General features: G+C 41.8%; 2 protein-coding genes across 2 annotated transcripts; both read right to left on the reverse strand.

Moving 5' to 3' along the window:
• Nucleotides 1–565: 565 nt before the first annotated feature.
• On the reverse strand, nucleotides 566–9,602 carry LOC4332834 (nuclear pore complex protein NUP93A). The gene is made up of 15 exons (XM_015777047.3): nucleotides 9,397–9,602; nucleotides 9,188–9,279; nucleotides 8,980–9,046; nucleotides 7,927–7,986; nucleotides 7,749–7,838; nucleotides 5,468–5,737; nucleotides 5,124–5,219; nucleotides 4,863–4,994; nucleotides 4,315–4,368; nucleotides 4,101–4,184; nucleotides 3,505–3,591; nucleotides 2,524–3,426; nucleotides 2,056–2,234; nucleotides 1,668–1,959; nucleotides 566–967 (listed from the first exon to the last, which is right to left on the reverse strand). Exons 1-15 carry the CDS (start codon nucleotides 9,523–9,525, stop codon nucleotides 890–892), a joined length of 2,613 nt encoding a protein of 870 aa, XP_015632533.1. The 5' UTR covers nucleotides 9,526–9,602; the 3' UTR covers nucleotides 566–889.
• Nucleotides 9,603–11,198: 1,596 nt separating this feature from the next.
• Nucleotides 11,199–16,082, reverse strand: LOC4332836 (probable serine/threonine-protein kinase At1g54610). The gene is made up of 7 exons (XM_015772673.3): nucleotides 15,604–16,082; nucleotides 15,238–15,522; nucleotides 14,827–15,144; nucleotides 13,928–14,155; nucleotides 13,173–13,273; nucleotides 12,145–12,259; nucleotides 11,199–11,856 (listed from the first exon to the last, which is right to left on the reverse strand). The coding sequence occupies exons 1-7, from the start codon at nucleotides 15,949–15,951 to the stop codon at nucleotides 11,578–11,580; spliced, it is 1,674 nt and encodes a 557-aa protein (XP_015628159.1). The 5' UTR covers nucleotides 15,952–16,082; the 3' UTR covers nucleotides 11,199–11,577.
• Nucleotides 16,083–17,778: the final 1,696 nt, after the last annotated feature.

The following is a 17,778-nucleotide window of genomic DNA, read 5'->3' on the forward strand; positions in this document are numbered from 1 at the left end:
AGGAGAGTGTTTGTGCGGTTCCCCTGGAGCTTCTTCACCTGACACTCGACCTGCAGGCTGCAGCAACCATCGCGCTTCTCTGCTTAAGCATTTGACCGAACAAAATTAGGTCGATAAATCAATCGATCAAAACAAAATTAGGTCGATGGCTGGTCGAACCGGCACCTTCCCTGATTTTTTTTTGCTGCTTCTACTGGAAATTATAAACGGACTTTTTTTCTTCTCATCAGGGGGTCACATCTGGGAGGCCAGAGAGGATGGGGGCAGGAGTAAATTATTCACGAGGATGAGAGGAGTCAGCATAATGCATTCAATCACTCACTGCCGTGATGTTCCGCCCAATCTCCAGTTAGCGAATCATGTGTATAAGCGATAATACTCCAAGATGATCTTCCAGCATCTTCTTTCAATACTGTATGGAGTAATTCCATGTTGCATCATGCTTAGGCTTGTCGATCCTGAGAAAGTAGTACGTGCAAAAATAGAACATTCGAAAATGACGCTGTTAGATCCGAGATAGGACGCGGGATTAAGTGGGATAAGCCAACAGAATGACAGTACAATAGAGCCGCAGATAATCTCCTCGAACTAAGCAACAGTGCATTTGGATATTCAGAAACTGCTTTACAACCATGGATTAATAATACAGATTCTGATTGGTGCCATTAAGTTTCACATTTCACACACTACACATCAGATGACCCCCGGGCATGGCATATATGTTCTCTTTTGGCTGATATAGCTGAGTGATCAAAAGGATTTGCATCCACCAGTCTGAAACATTCCGGTTCGGACCATAAGCACATCACCAGCACAAACACAGAAAAGCATTTCCGCGTGCTTTCGGAAGCTTTTGATAGTGTCAGGTATATGGCCGGACAGATCCCCATCATATGCACTGCGCCACCTTCTGATACAAATCCTGTGGCCAGTTCCTGCTCATGTTGCTTGCCACGAGGTTTGCGATCTGCCCATCATGAAAAATATTGCATGAAAAAAATGCAGGGGGTTGCATTTTATATTATAGCGAGATAATATCAGAATAATGCTAACTAAAAGAAATTAAATTAATGCATGTCTAAAACGTGATAACACAGCATGGTGCCCTCCTCTGCGGTCATCCAGATAACTTATTTGAAATAAAAATGTATTAAAAACAAGGTTAATGGACGTGGTCAAGCTTGCCATTTGACAATGAAAGTCTCCAGAAGGATGTGTATATGTGGCAGATAGCTAGCATTTAGCAGCGTAGTGCGTCATGATATGACCAGATTTTACACTAAGATTGGACATTGTTGGAAAACTTTCTTGTGCAAGCTCTCTATAGAATATTTTAAGTGCTTCTTGGGCCCACAGGCTGGGCCGCAAGGTTTACGGCCGTGACAGCAATCTTTACAACTACAACAGCTAAAGACATGTATCAGCATAAGACTGCCCAACTGCAATCAGCCATCAGGTACGTAACTGTCTGTGTGCACACACAAGAGAATGCTTGCGAGTGGTATAACCTGCTAGTTAAGGTATGTGGATGTGTTACTAAACAGGTTCTTCAAATTATTTATAGTTTACTTATCTATGGTAGTTTAGCATCACATTTTCTCTGCCATTATGAAGTGCAGTGCCTACATGCTCATTGTATAAGTAAATGCGCAAAAGAGATTGAATACCTTTGACTTGACTGCACGCAAGGTCCCATCAGTATCTCTAACATTGTCCATACAATTTAGAGCAACCTTCAAGAGATCTGGCACACAAGCTTGAACATGCGGTGACAAGTTTCTGAACACATCAACTGTCACATTTGGAGCCTGAGGATCCAAATGAAGAAATGGGAGTTTGATGGTTTCCCTCAAAGCATCTAAAGTCTGTCCAGCTCGAGCAAGCCTATAGATATGGAGAATAGCTTCAAGCTGTCTCAGTACAGTTTGTTGCTCAGATATGAGGTCCTTGTCTTGAACACTGTAAGAACGTTTCCAATAAATTGATCAAAACACAGCTTTAAAAAGCATAAAGGATTAATGCTCAACTTGTGAAAAAACAGAAGAGGATAATAACCTGGCTTCCGAATATCTGGCAGTTTCCATAATTTCATTACCAGAATGAATTAGAGCAGCAGCACGACTTTCACCATCTAACATACTGCGTGCCATGGCACATATTGCATCCGACAGGCACTTATTTATTGTCTGAAGTGCCATGGCAAAAGCTCCAACTCTTTTATGAATTTCCACTGACTGAGCTCATGCAGAGCGTAAAGTGATATTAGACGGATATAGAACAACTCAACAAAGAGAGTAAGACCAAAGTGCAGAAAACATAGACATCTTCAAATTCATATGGTAAATATCTACTTCTGTACCATGTAGCTTGCCATCAATAGTTTATAAAATTATAGTCAACGGTTAAAATGCACGCACATATATCAGATTTGATGAAGCATGTGTGATATGTCCTACATGTGACAATCAAGACGAGTTTTTACTACTACTATCACAAGAAAAGAGCATTTACTTGTTTACTTACTTTGTCATAGAGGCCTGCCTCATGACACTGATGGGCAGCTTCAAGTAAGAATTGCTGCCTGCTTCTCCAATCCATCATATACTTCTTTAATTCTCCTTCTTCCCCCATTCCACTTGGACCAAGCAAAAGTTGAATGCCACCATCCCTTAGTAATATCTCTGTCAGCAGTTGCTTCAACATTAGATTTCGCTGCCGCTGCTGATCAGCATTCCCTCGACCAATCCATGATACCTCTCCTCCACCCATTGCAGCAGCAGACTGTGCATAATACTCCAAGGCCAAATCAAGGTTACCATTACGCAAATAAATAGAGCCATACTGCCGTATTATACTGGCAGCTTCTGCACAAGCATCCATGATACCCATCTTCTGGCCTGACCCAACACCATCAGGGAGAACACCATGATCAGATAAAGCAATTGAAATATGCACAGCATCTACATGGTATCCTTCCTCTCCAACTTCTTTAGACAAATAAAGAATTGCTGGAAGCAATTGGATGCTTAACAGCAGAACATATGGATAGACCAAGGGGTCTTTTCCATTCTTTGTATAATATGATGGTTCAAATTTGTTTAAGTAACTTTGCAGATCCTCCAGAGTATAAGGCACCAAGCCTTCATTTGAAACATTAGAAGAAGATGCACTGGTGTACTCCCGCAGAGCTGACAATTTGAACCACAAGAAATCCTCTATAGTATTGAAAAGTGTTGGCAGATCTTTAAGCAATCTGTCGATTTGACGTCGACAACCACAGATCATGGCATAAAGGAGCAACTTCTTCCTATCATAACCAGGACGGCCAGGTCGATCACCCATTCTCAGCATTTTGTCACATTCCTCAGAAGCTGTCAGAGCAGTCTCTGGGGATACAGCACCATTAGTAGTAATCCATTCTACAAGCTGCAAAGAACATATTATTTGCATGTATGGTATCAAGAACAAGAACTCATCGCAATTTATGACATGTCAATAGTTTACCAGGGGAGCAAAGTTGAATGCAGCACGAGATGATTGGGCAACTTGTCTTGCCTCATCATAGTATCCGGTTCTCAAGCAGAAATAAATCTAAAAAAATGTCAAACAATAATACTTCAATGTTAGCAGTACAAGATTAACAAGTTACATGAAAATCAAAGAGAGAGAACATTCCATGAAGGCGCAACTGAGAAATATTTGTTGATAAATTAGAATAAAGCACATGTACCCACAGAAAACTTTTTATGCATCAGATATGGCTTTACTTTAGAGTATTATAGCCTACACTTGAATAAAGTAAGTCATAGAATAAGCCGAATTGACCTAGCATAGGAATGATACCATGAAAAGCCTAAGCTAGAGTTGAAAAATAATGAATAATAAAAACACTCATGGCCCCAGTGTTGCACTATATTCAACACGATGTTCTCATAAAAGCTCCAGTATTCTTCAGTTGCTGCACTTACTGTATTTTGGTGGCACGGTTTTATTTGAATGTAACCAATTGTTTTTTCATGATTTTAATATGCCATTACTAGACAGATTGAAATGGCACCAATTGCAATTTTGTGTTAAATACCCAAAACTAAAAAGGGAACCTGTTGCCATGTTGTGTCCACTGGTGGCTGTCTACGCAGATCAGTTGCATCAAAGTCTAGCACACCATGATCCCGCAAACGGACCTGCCAGTCATAAGGACAAAGATGCATGAAGCTCATGTAGAACCCAAATTGTACAGCATCATTTCACTTGAAAATAAAATGATGTACAGAAACAATGAAAAGGGAGAGAAGCATCAAATTTAAAACATACCCGAAGAAATGCGCGAATCTTCTGAAGATTGCCAACAGATCCACCAAGAGCAGCCTACAACCATAAAGCACAATCACAGCTTAATTAAGATCTATTGATACAACAGAAAAGCTCTTGCATGAGTAGGTTTCCTAAAACATAAGCCACATAGTAAAGTGAGAGTAGGGAACATCATTTGCTAAAAGACTAATGGAAGATCACAACCATGTGTTAAAAAATCAAAAAATAATGAACTATTCTGAGTTGCTCACTAACATTAAATATTATCTTCCATAAATATGCACAATTGGTAGAAAGCACATATCACATCACAATTCACCTTCAGGACATTCAAGAAAGAAAATTAATGCTCAAAAATATGAACTAAGGTGACATGACACAAAAGAGTGGAATACCCATAGGCAACATAAGAAAACAGGTGTAGTAACTCTCAAGAGTTCAGTTGGATCAACACCAAAATTATTGTCAGAATCTTACATGTTATATTCTATTTTCATAAGGAATTTTGAAAGAAATGTCAGAACTAAAAAGTATGTGAAAATACTCACTAGAGCCGGATGGCTATTGATGGTCTCAAGTATGTACTTTTCATGACCCCACTCAAGGTGTCGTCTAGCACCAATCACTAGTGACATTTTTCTTGAAATGTTTCGATGAGTTGACCCTTCCCCAACTAATGCCTGAATAAGACAAACAAGAAGCAAAGTATAGCTATGAGGGAATAATAGATAAGGATATATCATATATATTGGATGGAAAAGGGCCAACAGATGTCAGCATGAGTGCTACACAAAAATCAATTTTATTACCTGAATTAAATGCCACACTTTATGCATGGTCACTGATTTTGTCCCAATAGCACCAACAGATAAAGACTCATAAGCAGCCCTGAATGCTGTAGCAGGCTAACCAAAAGATAACTTTAATAAGCATTAGCAGAACTACAAGTACATCAATAGAATTTGCTTATGCTCTGATGATAACATGTCGAGGCTACATAAAAAAAAAGGCACTTGATCTATTTCTCAAATTAAATTATTTGGAGAATAGAACTATGGATAGCAAAAACCACAAATTCAATCTATAAATGAATAAATGTCCATAGAGGGACTAAGTAACATGTTGAATCATAGCATATGAGTTTAACACTTACACCAAAAGGTAGGCTGCGCCCTCTAGCATCATTAAGATCTCTCACAACTGCAGCATAAACTGAAGATTTGTTTTCAATTATAGTTTTGTTAGGTATGGGCATGACTTCCTTAGATGGCAGACCGGACGAAGATTGGGGACTGGAAGCTGAAGATGGCATCAGAGCAGGACGAGAAATCCCACTGGCCATGAGATTAGTGTTTCTTTTCGGTAATGTAGAGAGTCGGCTTAGACTCTGCAAGAAGTCTCGCTTCTCCTTCTGCCAATCATCCTACAACATAGATGTTATATAAGTTGAGAACCAAACCGTAAAATAATTTGAAACATTCACCACTGAGCGACATAGGAGTACAAGACCAATATAACACTGAAAAATGTAGACATCTTAGTTACCTGAAATGGTAGTACTGTACTGTTCAATTAAATCAAATCACAAGTTCACAACCCTATGACAACTGATTTTGTTTTCTAATGTGCAATGCAATAATACATATAGGTAATAACATATACAAACCCCCAGATGATACAGAAATTTGCCGAGAAACTTTTAACATATACCAAGATGATATAAGAAAGTGCAATCTGAAAAGCACTTCCCACAGGCTTGCAACAACTAAACCAGATCATATATATATATATATATATATATATATATATATATATATATATATATATATATATATATATATATATATATATATATATATATATATATATATATATATATATATATATATATATATATATATATCTACTACTACTTAAAAAATAAGAGGTGCTTCCATCGTCCGTCAAAAAAACCGGGTGAAAAAAAACCGGAACGAATCCGATTCATCAACGCGGTAAAAGAAAAATCGGGAAAAAAAAAGAATATGTCCGATTCCACAAAAATAGGAAACAAACTCCCATCTGTTATACCAAGTCCTATTCGGTTAGCATCACCAGGAGAACCGACACCATTCACAGAGAGAGAGAGAAAGAGACGACGCCGCCACCTCTCCCGCCCCCGTCGGACCGCAGCCGCCTCCATGCCGCCGAATCTGGCGGAGGCGAGGTCCGGCCCGCCGCCCCTCCCACCCCCGCCGGGCTGCAGCTGCCTCCACACCGCCGGATCTGGCGGAGGCGAGGCCCAACCAGCGTTCCATGACGTCCGCCACCACCACCACTGCCGCACCTCCCCACCATGCACAGAGAGAGAGAGAAAGAGACGACGCCGCCGCCTCTCCTGCCCTCGCCGGACCACAGCCGCTTCCATGCCGCCAGATCTGGCGGAGGCGAGGTCCGGCCCGCCGCCCCTCCCGCTCCCGCCGGGCCGCAGCCGCCTCCACGCCGCCGTTGTTCGGGGAGAGGGCGCCGCGCCGTTGGTTGTGGGGGAGGGCGCCGCCGCCGCCGCTCGGGGGCGCGGAGGGGAGGGCGGCGATGTGAGATGGGAGGGAGGGAAATGGGCTAGGGTTTCGGCGGCTGAGGAGAAGGAGGGGTTTTGTTTCCCCGATATCGACGCTCGGCCGTCCGATCAAAACCCTAAAGATCGGACGATCGGTGTCGTCCAGGCCGAAATCAGCCCAAGAGGGATCGAGAGTGAGGCCACTTTTCTGGCCCAAGCCCAGGTTGTGGCCTGGGGAGGGGAAGTGCACTTGCGCGTGCACAAAAGGCCGTGGACCGACCGGCAAGGGCCGGAAATAAGTCTATTTTAGGTCCCTCAGGCCCAAAAAAAGAGAATAAGTTCATTTTTAGTGCTCATTTTTTCAGAAGCATTACAATTATAAGTTATTGAATGTGTTTATTTCGAAGCAAACCTAAAAGGAAGTATTTTCTTTCTTTTTCCAAGTAAATAATTGTTAAATGACGTTTGTATTAATAAAATTAACAATTAAGCTCTGAAAAATTCAAATATAATTTCAAAGAGCGTAACTAATCATGGAGAATTTAAAAAAAAAAATTAAATTTAACCATGTCATTTTATTTCTCACACTTGCTTTACTTGTAAATTTATTTAATTATACACATACCTACTTAAAAATACCAAATATTTCAGCGAATTTGTATTTTAATTAATTGCATATTTTTCTAATCTGTACGCTTCACATTGTAACACACAGGCACTTTTGCTAGACCAAACAACACTTTTGGTCAATATACACACTCCGTAATCACCCGGTGCAACGCACGGGCACTTTTGCTAGTATATATATATATATATATATATATATATATATATATATATATATATATATATATATATATATATGTAATGAAGTTAGCAGCAGGAAAGGGTAAACAACCTCGAGAACTTGCATCATATAATTGTTAAAACTCCTTAAGTTGTCCTTTTGTGCTTCTTGAATGGATGAGACGATTGCCATTTCATGAAGCTGAAAACACATGACATGTTTCAGGATATATTCCATGAAATTAGGAGAAAATGCATGTAAAAGATGTATGACGGTATGAAGTGTGCACCTGCTGCAGGTACTCCTCGACAGTAGTTGCTTCAGATGGAAAAACATCCTCAAATGTGGTCTACAAAACCTCAATTTTAATCACTATGATGTATATTCAAGTAGTCTAGCAAGATAGAGTAGAAAACAGAAAATATACAATAAGAAGCTGCAGATTCACATACAGCAACAGAGTTGTAAATGTATTAAGGTATACTGATGAATTAGGAGTGAATTTTAGAGAATGGGACATGGGGCATACATAGTGAACAGTAAAGTTATGGTGGATATATAAGGTGAAGTGCGAAAAATCGTGCGCTGTTATTGAGTAATGATTTCCGGTCAAGTTTTTTATATCAAGAGCCCGCTGATCCAAGCAAAAAATAGTAGCATTTACCCAATAGGAAAGGACTGATTCTTACACTATTATTATAATGAATACATGCTATCGTTATATTAGCTGCATTTAAATACACAAAGAGAACATTGCATAGATAAAGCATAGAAATATGAGCTATCAATTTCTTACTCAAGTAGATAACTGTATGTTAAGTTTCTTCTACAATTTAAGTAGAAAATTGAACGCTAATCTGGAGCAGTATAATTGAAAGTATAGGACCAACGAGATCTTGCTGCACCTCGAACTCTAGAGTCGTTTCTTGTTTCAACATAGTTCATGGGTAACTATTTCACCAAAGCTAGCTCACAGATACTAACTAAACATTTCGTCAAAACTACTGAACTAAACTATTTACTAGTAAGTTAAACTGCTCTTCCAATTTAAGAAGACATGATGTATTGGTAACAAACACCAAACTATCATCTTCACTTCTTCATTTGAAATTGTAAAGGATGTTTTTCAACAATTTGGTGCAAGGAATAAAACATGGCAATGCTTATGACTTGTTATAATTTTATTACGTTTTAACCCTACTTTGTGATAACCCTAGGTTTTAACCAGCAGTACAGTAAAATGTCTAATCTCAAACCGGACAAACTGCTCGATCTGATAATCAGCAAATGAGATTAGTATAATATCACTCTATGAAATGGGATATCCCTCGCCGGCCATCACCTTAAGTTCGAAGGATTTGAGGTCCCTGGCGAGCTGCTCCGCATTGATCCCCTCGCGCGCCAACAACCTGCAGAAAGCAAAGCCCAAAACCCTAAGTCCCCCGTAAACCCCCAACAACCGCCTACCCCCGACGAACCCGACGCGGAGAACCGCGCTGCGAGCCTCGCCGAGGCAAATCGAAGGGGGGCTCCGGGGAGAAGACACCGACCTGGTGGCGGAGAGCGACTGCACGGGCGCCTCGGCGCGCACCGTCTTGGCCTTGAGCTTGGTGGAGAGCACCTCCAGCTGGTCCAGGTTCCTCTGCGCGCGGGGACAAGCACACGGGGGAACACGTCAGGCGGAAGAAGCTATGGCGGCGGCGGAGGAGGAGGAGGCAGATGCGGGGGGGAGGAACGGGAGAGGAAAGCGGCGGCGCACCTGGAGGGGAGGGAAGTGCGGGGTGGGGGCGGCCTGCTCGAGGAGCTTAGTGGAGGAGTGGAGGAGCTCCGACCACCCGCCCATCTCCACGTCGCCGCCGCCGCTGCTGCTGCCGCCGACGCCGGCCATCGCCGCCGGGGGGCTAGGAGGAGGGTTTGGTTGGTGTCGTAGGGCGTGGTGCGGCGGAGCGGAGGGGGGAGTGGAGCGGGTTTTTCCTTTTTCGGGGGTAGGGAAAAGAGGGCTTTGTTCTTGTTGTAGATGGGCCTGGGCCTACCGGCTCTTGCGAATTTGTGCCCGATTCAGGTCAGATCGGCCCATCTTCTCTTCTGCATTTTTTTTTAATTATAAATTGTGTCTATGGTATACGAACTTGTGTGATGGTTGGAAGGCTGTGTTTAGTTCCACGTTAAAATTGGAAGTTTGAAGAAATTAAAACGATGTGATGGAAAAGTTAGAAGTTTATGTGTGTAGAAAAGTTCAATGTGACGGAAAAGTTAAAAGTTTGAAGAAAAAAGTTGGAATCAAAACAGGCCCTAAATCGGTACAATAACATGCAAATCGTTTGGCCCGGTAAAACAACTTGCTTCGTCAGTGCGAATTGGGGTCAAATCTCACAGTGAAAATTCACTTCACGTCAGTTTCCACGTGACACAGTTCGATTGCATATTGCTTTTCTCGAATGCGTCTATTCTTGTGGTGGTTGTGGCATAAAAACTACTCCATCCGTTTTAAAATATAGCAACCTTATACTGAATGGGACATATCCTAGTACAACAAATATGGACATACTCATGTGCAAGATTCATTATACTAGGATGTATACCATCCAGTATAATGTTGCTATAAGATAATTATTATGTAATGCAAAACTAGAAATTAAACATCACCAAAAAAAAGTTTGAGATTATTTGCAAAAGCTACCAGAACAGATGAAAACAAATGGAAGCAAGCTGAAACTAAATTGTGCTGCATGGAAACCAAGTCAGCGATATATCAGTTCATTTAGATTGTGACACCCGATTTGTCCTGAATCTTGATTCGCATGAATTCAGCAAGTTATTGTATCGGATTAAACGATTCGCAAGTTGTTATACCAATCTATACCCACCACACAACGCAAGTTAGTGTACCGTGGTGTGTAATTTACTACTCCCTCCATCACAAAATGTTTGACGCCGTTGACTTTTTTAAAAATGTTTGACCGTTTGTTTTATTCAAAAAATTTAAGTAATTATTAATTATTTTCATATCATTTGATTTATTGTTAAAAATATTTTTATGTATACATATAGTTTTACACATTTCACAGAAGTTTTTGAATAAGACGAACAGAAGTTTTTGAATAAGACGAACGGTCAAACATGTTTAAAAAAGGCAAACGCCGACACGCCTGCTCACTATGATATTGTGAATGTGGTGTATAGCATATGCGCTCTTAAAGAGATGAAGATCAGCAACAAATAACTAACCTTGCTAGATTCTTAAAATTCTTATTGAAAGTAGACTGGGAGTCCGCATTTTCGTTTTTGTTTCATTTTTGAAAAGCTTCTGCATGCTACTACGATGCTATCAGGTAATTGACAGTTCACCTCTCTCTCATAAAAATGAAATAGTTCAAACTATCATATCAAAAATGTTGTGTATAGGTTGACGTGAATTCAAGTTCAAATTAACAATAAACTTTCCCCGAGAAATAAGAGCAATGATTCATTCTAAAAGAAAGAAATAATATTGATTATAAGCATTAAAGGTGTACCATCTTTGCTGCAGTACAACTGGAAAATTCAGGTCACCATGCAACAGACCAATCAAAACACAAGATTTGCTTTGGATCGATGAGGAATGATTACACAGGTTGCAATTGAAGAAAGGTGTTACAATGGAAGGGGATGTCCTGAAATGCTAGAGATCTAAGCTTCCACTCAAATGAATCTAACACCAAATGCACCAGGGCTATAAGAATTGAAAAACAGAACCTAATGTACACAGGTAAACTACCTGAGCTCCCTCCACAGCCTATACAACCGATGTTCGAAAAATAATCCAATGACAATAAGTCAAGAAGAAATCAAGTTATCATCGCATGCCTCGTTTGCGAAACAGCGCATGGTAGCTGCTGAGGAGTATTTTCTCCATAACTGAAGACTCTGTCTATAAATATTACTCTTCAGTTCCTTTTCCTTACCGAGCACGGGCAGTGGATGGTTGTTTTGATGAGCGGCCAAACTTGTGTTTCCATTTCTGTTTCCCAACTGCAGAGAGATCAGCCAAAGGACCGGACCAAGTAGGAACAGAGCTTTTCTCTTGTGTAAATACAGTGCTAAACGAAGAGGGATCTTGGGGTTCGTATAACGGGTCCATGTGATTTGTAGAAACCAAAGAGACCGCACCATCCTGATGCGGAGGAGGAAACTTTTCACTCTTGCTTTTTGCATTTGCATGTGTTACTAATCTCCTTTTCTGTAAGATATAAATAAATGGGACAAATTAGAGACATTGCAAAATTTACATTAAGAGAGTGCCGGGCTCCATTTTGGGCCATAGTAAATCAAATGAGACCAGTATAGGTAAGACAAGAAAATAAAGTGGTGATAAAGTGTTACTGCGACGGAGATGAGACTAAGCAAGTGGTTTCACCACCTCCACCTTAAATTTAGATCGCTAGCCTAGTCTTTAAGTAAAACAGCTCAAAGAAACAAAAACTAAAACACTACTGGAATTAGTCAGGGAGCAAGTATGTTCACATACATCGATATTTATTTGAAGTTCAGCATTTGCCTCTGGAGCCGGTACTGCCCTAGGTCGATCGCGCGTCTTTGTCTTCTTAGCTCCATCATTAGTCCTACCGCCAGCAGCTCTCAAACTGTTGATCATGCCATGAATAGGTCAGGTAGCAATCAAATATTTCTATACACGCTCAACTCACATGAGAGCATGGACAGAAAACATGAATCAAACATCAAATATACTAGGATATGTGGGCATTTGGATCACTTAGTGAGCAAAAATTCTAAATAGCTGAGCCCAGATGGTGAGAGACTGACTATCAGCCCAACGATGAGGCATGTGTCAGACAAATTCTGTGAAATCCAGGGACATTAGTACCACAGCAGTATGTCTACTTAAAGTTTCACCTAAATCAGCACTTGCATTGCACTAAAATTACATTTGGGCAATGCTTTCATAATTTGATTATATATAACTTTGCTGCATGAACATTGTGTGCCATCTCTTTAGGATATATTTCTATGCTAATAATATTGCTTACGGGAAAAAAAAACATCCATATTAATACCAAATATCAACAAACTTTTGGTGAACTTTACTGTTTTAGCACTTATTAGTCATTTTCTTGTAATCCGACAAAAGAGAGTGGCTTCCATTCTTTTTATAAAAAAAACAAAAGAAAGAGAGAGTGGCCCTGTTATCTGAAGACAGCACTTTGTACAAATGTTTCTTTCGAAAATAGTGAAATTGTTTTTAGTTTATTGAACTATTCCATATGCATACCCAAATATTAGAATAAATACATGTTTTTTCTTGTCGTAGGTATTAAACCCGAGCAAGCACTCAAGTATCCAACCTAGGTCCCCAGAAAAATAATGTGCCATTTGATAAGCAACAGTTATATGTTTAAAGTTAAAGATGCTATTTCTCAAATGCCAATTTAAAAAGAAAGTGCTACAACCACAGAGTGTCCAGTACTAGAGAGACAGCCAAGGACCAAAGCGAATAACAAACAAATAATAAAACTAATGAGTATCAAGGTGACAAACCGTCTGGCTTCTTCATCTCTTCGTTTTGCATCCATTTCTTTGCTTGGAGGATATGCTGGGAGACTTGATGGTTCACATGCATAAGGTTCAGTTGTAAAGAACTGCATAGATTGTAATAAGCAATTCTTTAGTAAAAGTGTAAAACAATGCTACATAATTTCAACAAAGATGACAATAAACAGATCTACTTCACACATTATCCAGTGAGATATGTCATTCAAACCAAATGTATGCTATTGAAATTCGAAAATCAGACTTGCAGTTATAGAGTGCTACTATAGCCTAGATTGATAATATCTGGTAGGAAGATGCTTCCATGCTCTTTATAAATCAAAAAATCATACTTTATTAAGCAAATAGAAGGCCTAAATTGCAGCCACCTCTAAATAAGATACAATGGTCCAAATGAGATCACAAGCATCATAGTGTCATATTGCACAAAAGAATTAGTCATGTCATACTTCTTGGAATATGGGATAGGATGCAGAAAAAATATAGTGGTCATAATGCTTGCAAGTAAATTATTGGATATTGGCTAAATCTACACTAGTAGCTACCCAGAACAAAATCTAGCCAAAGCACCATGTTCTGAAACCCCAATTGCAAACTAAGTTATTGCAATGAAAACGTAAATCACCTACACCCAAGATTTTCTAAAAATATTGTGCTTATAGAGGGCAATGACTTTGAGGCAAACACAGAATCGCAGATTTCAGAACTTCAAACTGTGTCGTAAGACACCAAAGCCAACTTACATCACTTCTTAATGCAGAAGTCGCTGTTAAACGATCAGCTGGATCAATTGCGAGCAGTGTTTCAATCAATCGCAGTGCTGACTGTGGAAAATCTTTGTAAGTCTCTGATATTCGCCTTTTGTATGGTTGTTGAGGCTTAAATATTGTTGCATGAGGTAGCTTGGACTTTTTCCAATATTCTTCTGTGGGGGAGCCGCACAGCTTAAAAATTTTATGCAGCTGTTCCACCTAAAAGGGACAGATGATTATTAAATTAAATAAACATGGAACATAAATACAATTGGCATTCATTAGATTGGCTGGAATGAACAACATTACGTGCATGAACAGTGCAACAGGTCATATTGGATCTAGCATAATCTCAAGTACGAATAAAAAATATAGTACAAAATAAGGGTTCCTTTGGAACACGGGATTGAAAAAACGAAGGAATAAGAAAGTCACAAGATTGCAAAACACGGGAATCAGATGAGTGAGATAGAATCAAAAAGAAATTTTCCAAGAGGTTGGAGCTCTTGCTAATTTTCCTCCGAAATCTCCATAGGATTGTACATTCCATAGGAATTTCAAAGGAAAAGATAGGATTTAATCCTTTGTTTCAAATGCCTTCCTAGGATTTTTTCCAATAGGATCGAAATCCTCCATATTTCCTATGTTTTTCCTACAAACCGAAGGGGGCCTAAAAGTGTAATACGTTGAACATGTGGTACTACAGATAAAGTTAGAACTTTTGGTAGAGCAACGTTTCCAGTTTCCACATGAAAAGCTACTGGTTTTATCAACCACTATGTTTACCTAAATTGAAACTAGTTTAGCACTCCAAGGCCTCCGACCAAATTGAATACTGTTTCAAGGCATTTCAAACTGATAATTAGACAAATCAGCATGCTGTTGCTAACCTCAGTACGGCCTGGCATAATAGGCCTCCCAGCCAACAACTCGGCTAGAATACACCCCGCGCTCCACAGGTCAACGCCCACCCCATAATCCGTGGAGCCCAAAAGCAACTCCGGTGGGCGGTACCACAGCGTCACCACCCTGCTCGTCATCGGCTGATTCTTGTTGGGATCGAACAACGACGCCAGGCCGAAATCTGCGATCTTCAGCATGCCATTGTTATCCAACAGCAGGTTCGACCCCTTGATGTCGCGGTGCAGCACTCCATTGTTGTGGCAATGCTCCAGCCCGGACAGCAGCTGGTGCATGTAGCACTTAACCTGCATGTCAGCATGCCATGGAAAACCTCAATTAATTTCACGACATTGCGTGCTGGAACATGAGGCTGCACAAAGATCTTGGCGGGGGGAGACCTGTGGCTCGGTGAAGCTGATGTCGGGGCTGGCGGCGAGGCCGGCGAGGTCGTGCTCCATGTACTCGAAGACGAGGTAGAGGCTGCAGGACATGCGGGAGGTGACGAGGCCCTCGAGCTTGACGACGTTGGGGTGGTGGAGGCGGCGGAGGATGAGGATCTCGCGGGCCATGAAGCGGACGCTCTCGGGCTCCAGGTTGTCGAACCGCACCTTCTTGAGCGCCACGATCTTGCCCGTCGCCGTGTCCCGCGCCTTGTACACGTTGCTGTACGTCCCCTGCCCGATCTGCGCCACCGACAACACCGCGCGCTGTTGATGAGCTCAGCTCGCGACAATGGCGAGCGCGAGGGCGGGGGGAGCTCGTACCTTGTCGATCTTCTCGAAGGAGTCGGCGCGGCGAGGGGTCCAGCCGTCGATGGCCTCGCCGACGACGGCGGAGAGCCAGGCGGGCCAGCCGGCCGCCACCTGCTCCCCGCGCGCCCTGTTGGCGAAGCTCCCCCCGAGCCCGAGGCGGGCCGCCTCCGCGGCGGACCGCGACGACCGTGCGCGCCTCTCCCTCCTGGCCGGCTTCGGCGGCTTCTTCTCCTCCTCCTCCTCCTCCTCCTCCTCCTCGGCCGCCGCCTTCTCGGCGGCGACGGCGGGCGGGGGCGGGGGGTCGGGCTGCTGGGGGTGGTCGGGGGAGGGGGCGGAGGGGCGGCCGTGGACGCAGCCCATGGGAGGGGAGGGGAGTCGGGGGGTCACCGGCGGCGGCGGCGGCGCATGGGGTGGAGGCGAGTGGGGAGTGGGGAGTGGAGTAAAGCGGAGGAGTGAGGTGTGGGGGACCGAGCTGGATGCCTGGCTGGCTTGGTTGGCTGGGCTGCCCGTGGAGGCTTTGACTCTCTCGCTCGCTCGCTCTACGTGACTCTGTGCAAGTACAGTGTCAGCTCAGCTGTCCGTGCCGTGCTTCCAGGCCTATTTTTTTCATTCGTAATAATTTATTATTATCCTTAAATTAAATAAATAGTGATCCATCCGTCTCATGAGGAGTGTATTTTTAGTTTTTTGATACGACGTTTGGATTTTCGTCTTATTTAAAAAATTATGATTAGTAACTTTATACGTAACTATTTTTTTAAGTTTTTTTTATAATTTTTTAAAATAAAACGGACGGTCAAACGTTGGACAGAAACCCAAAAATATGTTTTTAGGACGTTGGACGGAAACCAAAAATATGTTCTTTGTAGGACGGAGGGAGTAAGTATTAATATGGATTTTCACAAACAGGATGGACACTGAACGAACGATGTCCAGGTGTAGACTATCTCATGAATGACAAAGGGTGTCCAGGATGATGCGGCCTTTGACTAGTTCAGTCTATCTGTCCGGTCGCCCCATCTACGATCTATGATGAAAGAAGAGAACACGAAAAAGTAATGAAACACGTTCCTATTGGGATATGTCGATGTGGGGCTATAATTGATTGGGTGTCGCGCGTGTCCTTTTACAGATCCGCCTTCAGTAACGTCATGCTGCTATCGTAAATTTGTACATACATAGTGAATAATATGATCTAGCTTTATCCTTCATGCCTTCATTCATGCATGGCAGAAGACACTTGCAATATAAGCTAGCCCATGATGTGCTCATGAGCATCGGTCAATCTAGTCGGCATCCGCCAATGATACAGGTGGATGTGAAAAATGAAACCTATCTACATGCAAAAAAAAAAAGAAGTGCAGTGGCAAGCCTTTGACGATGACAGCGATGACGCGGACGGAGCCATGGAGGGCGTGGAGGCTGCCACGACTGGAGCGCTAATAAACGCACTATCCATATATGTCGGACGTGGAAGACATGTGAATGGTTAGGGCAAGCAGCCACTACATGACTTGCTTGTGATCATAAGTATGTTCGGTTCTGAATTGTTTGTGATACAACAAGTCTGACCCCCGCCATATGGTGGACGCCGTCGACAACAACGTCCACAGCGGGACGAAATATGTAATAGCATCCAAGACTAGACGTTGTTCGTCCCAGTATCCAACCTATTTTTTAAAATGAAAATTAAATTACTATTTATTTAATTCAAGGATTATTATTTATTATAAATAAGAAATTCGGGTTTTGAGGTGAACAATTTTATTTTCTAAGGGGCTAAAATCGTATTACTTCATCTATTCGTAAAAGACAACTAGCAGTACAGGACACATATTTGCTGACCTCACTTACCAGCTAGATCGATCTAGGAATCTGAAAGGACACAAGTTTCACGGTAATGTGTAGCGTTAAGTACCTGGGAAAGACACAAAGAGGATACATCCTCCACAATGTCGCCGCACACCTCTCTCCTCACAGCGCACGCCCTCATTTCGCTTGGAGAATGAGTATCCCATTTTAGCTCCATGTTCTTGGCATGGAAATGGTAGATGCGAACATGGTGTGGAATATTTTCTACGACATGCTCAGGCAAAATGACACATCGACGCATTGTGATGCCCAAAATAGGAGTATAAGCATTTTTAATGAGGTAGCAAAAGTCTTCTCTCTTTTTAACTAGAGGAG

The sequence above is a fragment of the Oryza sativa genome, chromosome 3 (assembly GCF_034140825.1).
Source record: "Oryza sativa Japonica Group chromosome 3, ASM3414082v1".
NCBI lineage: Eukaryota > Viridiplantae > Streptophyta > Magnoliopsida > Poales > Poaceae > Oryza > Oryza sativa.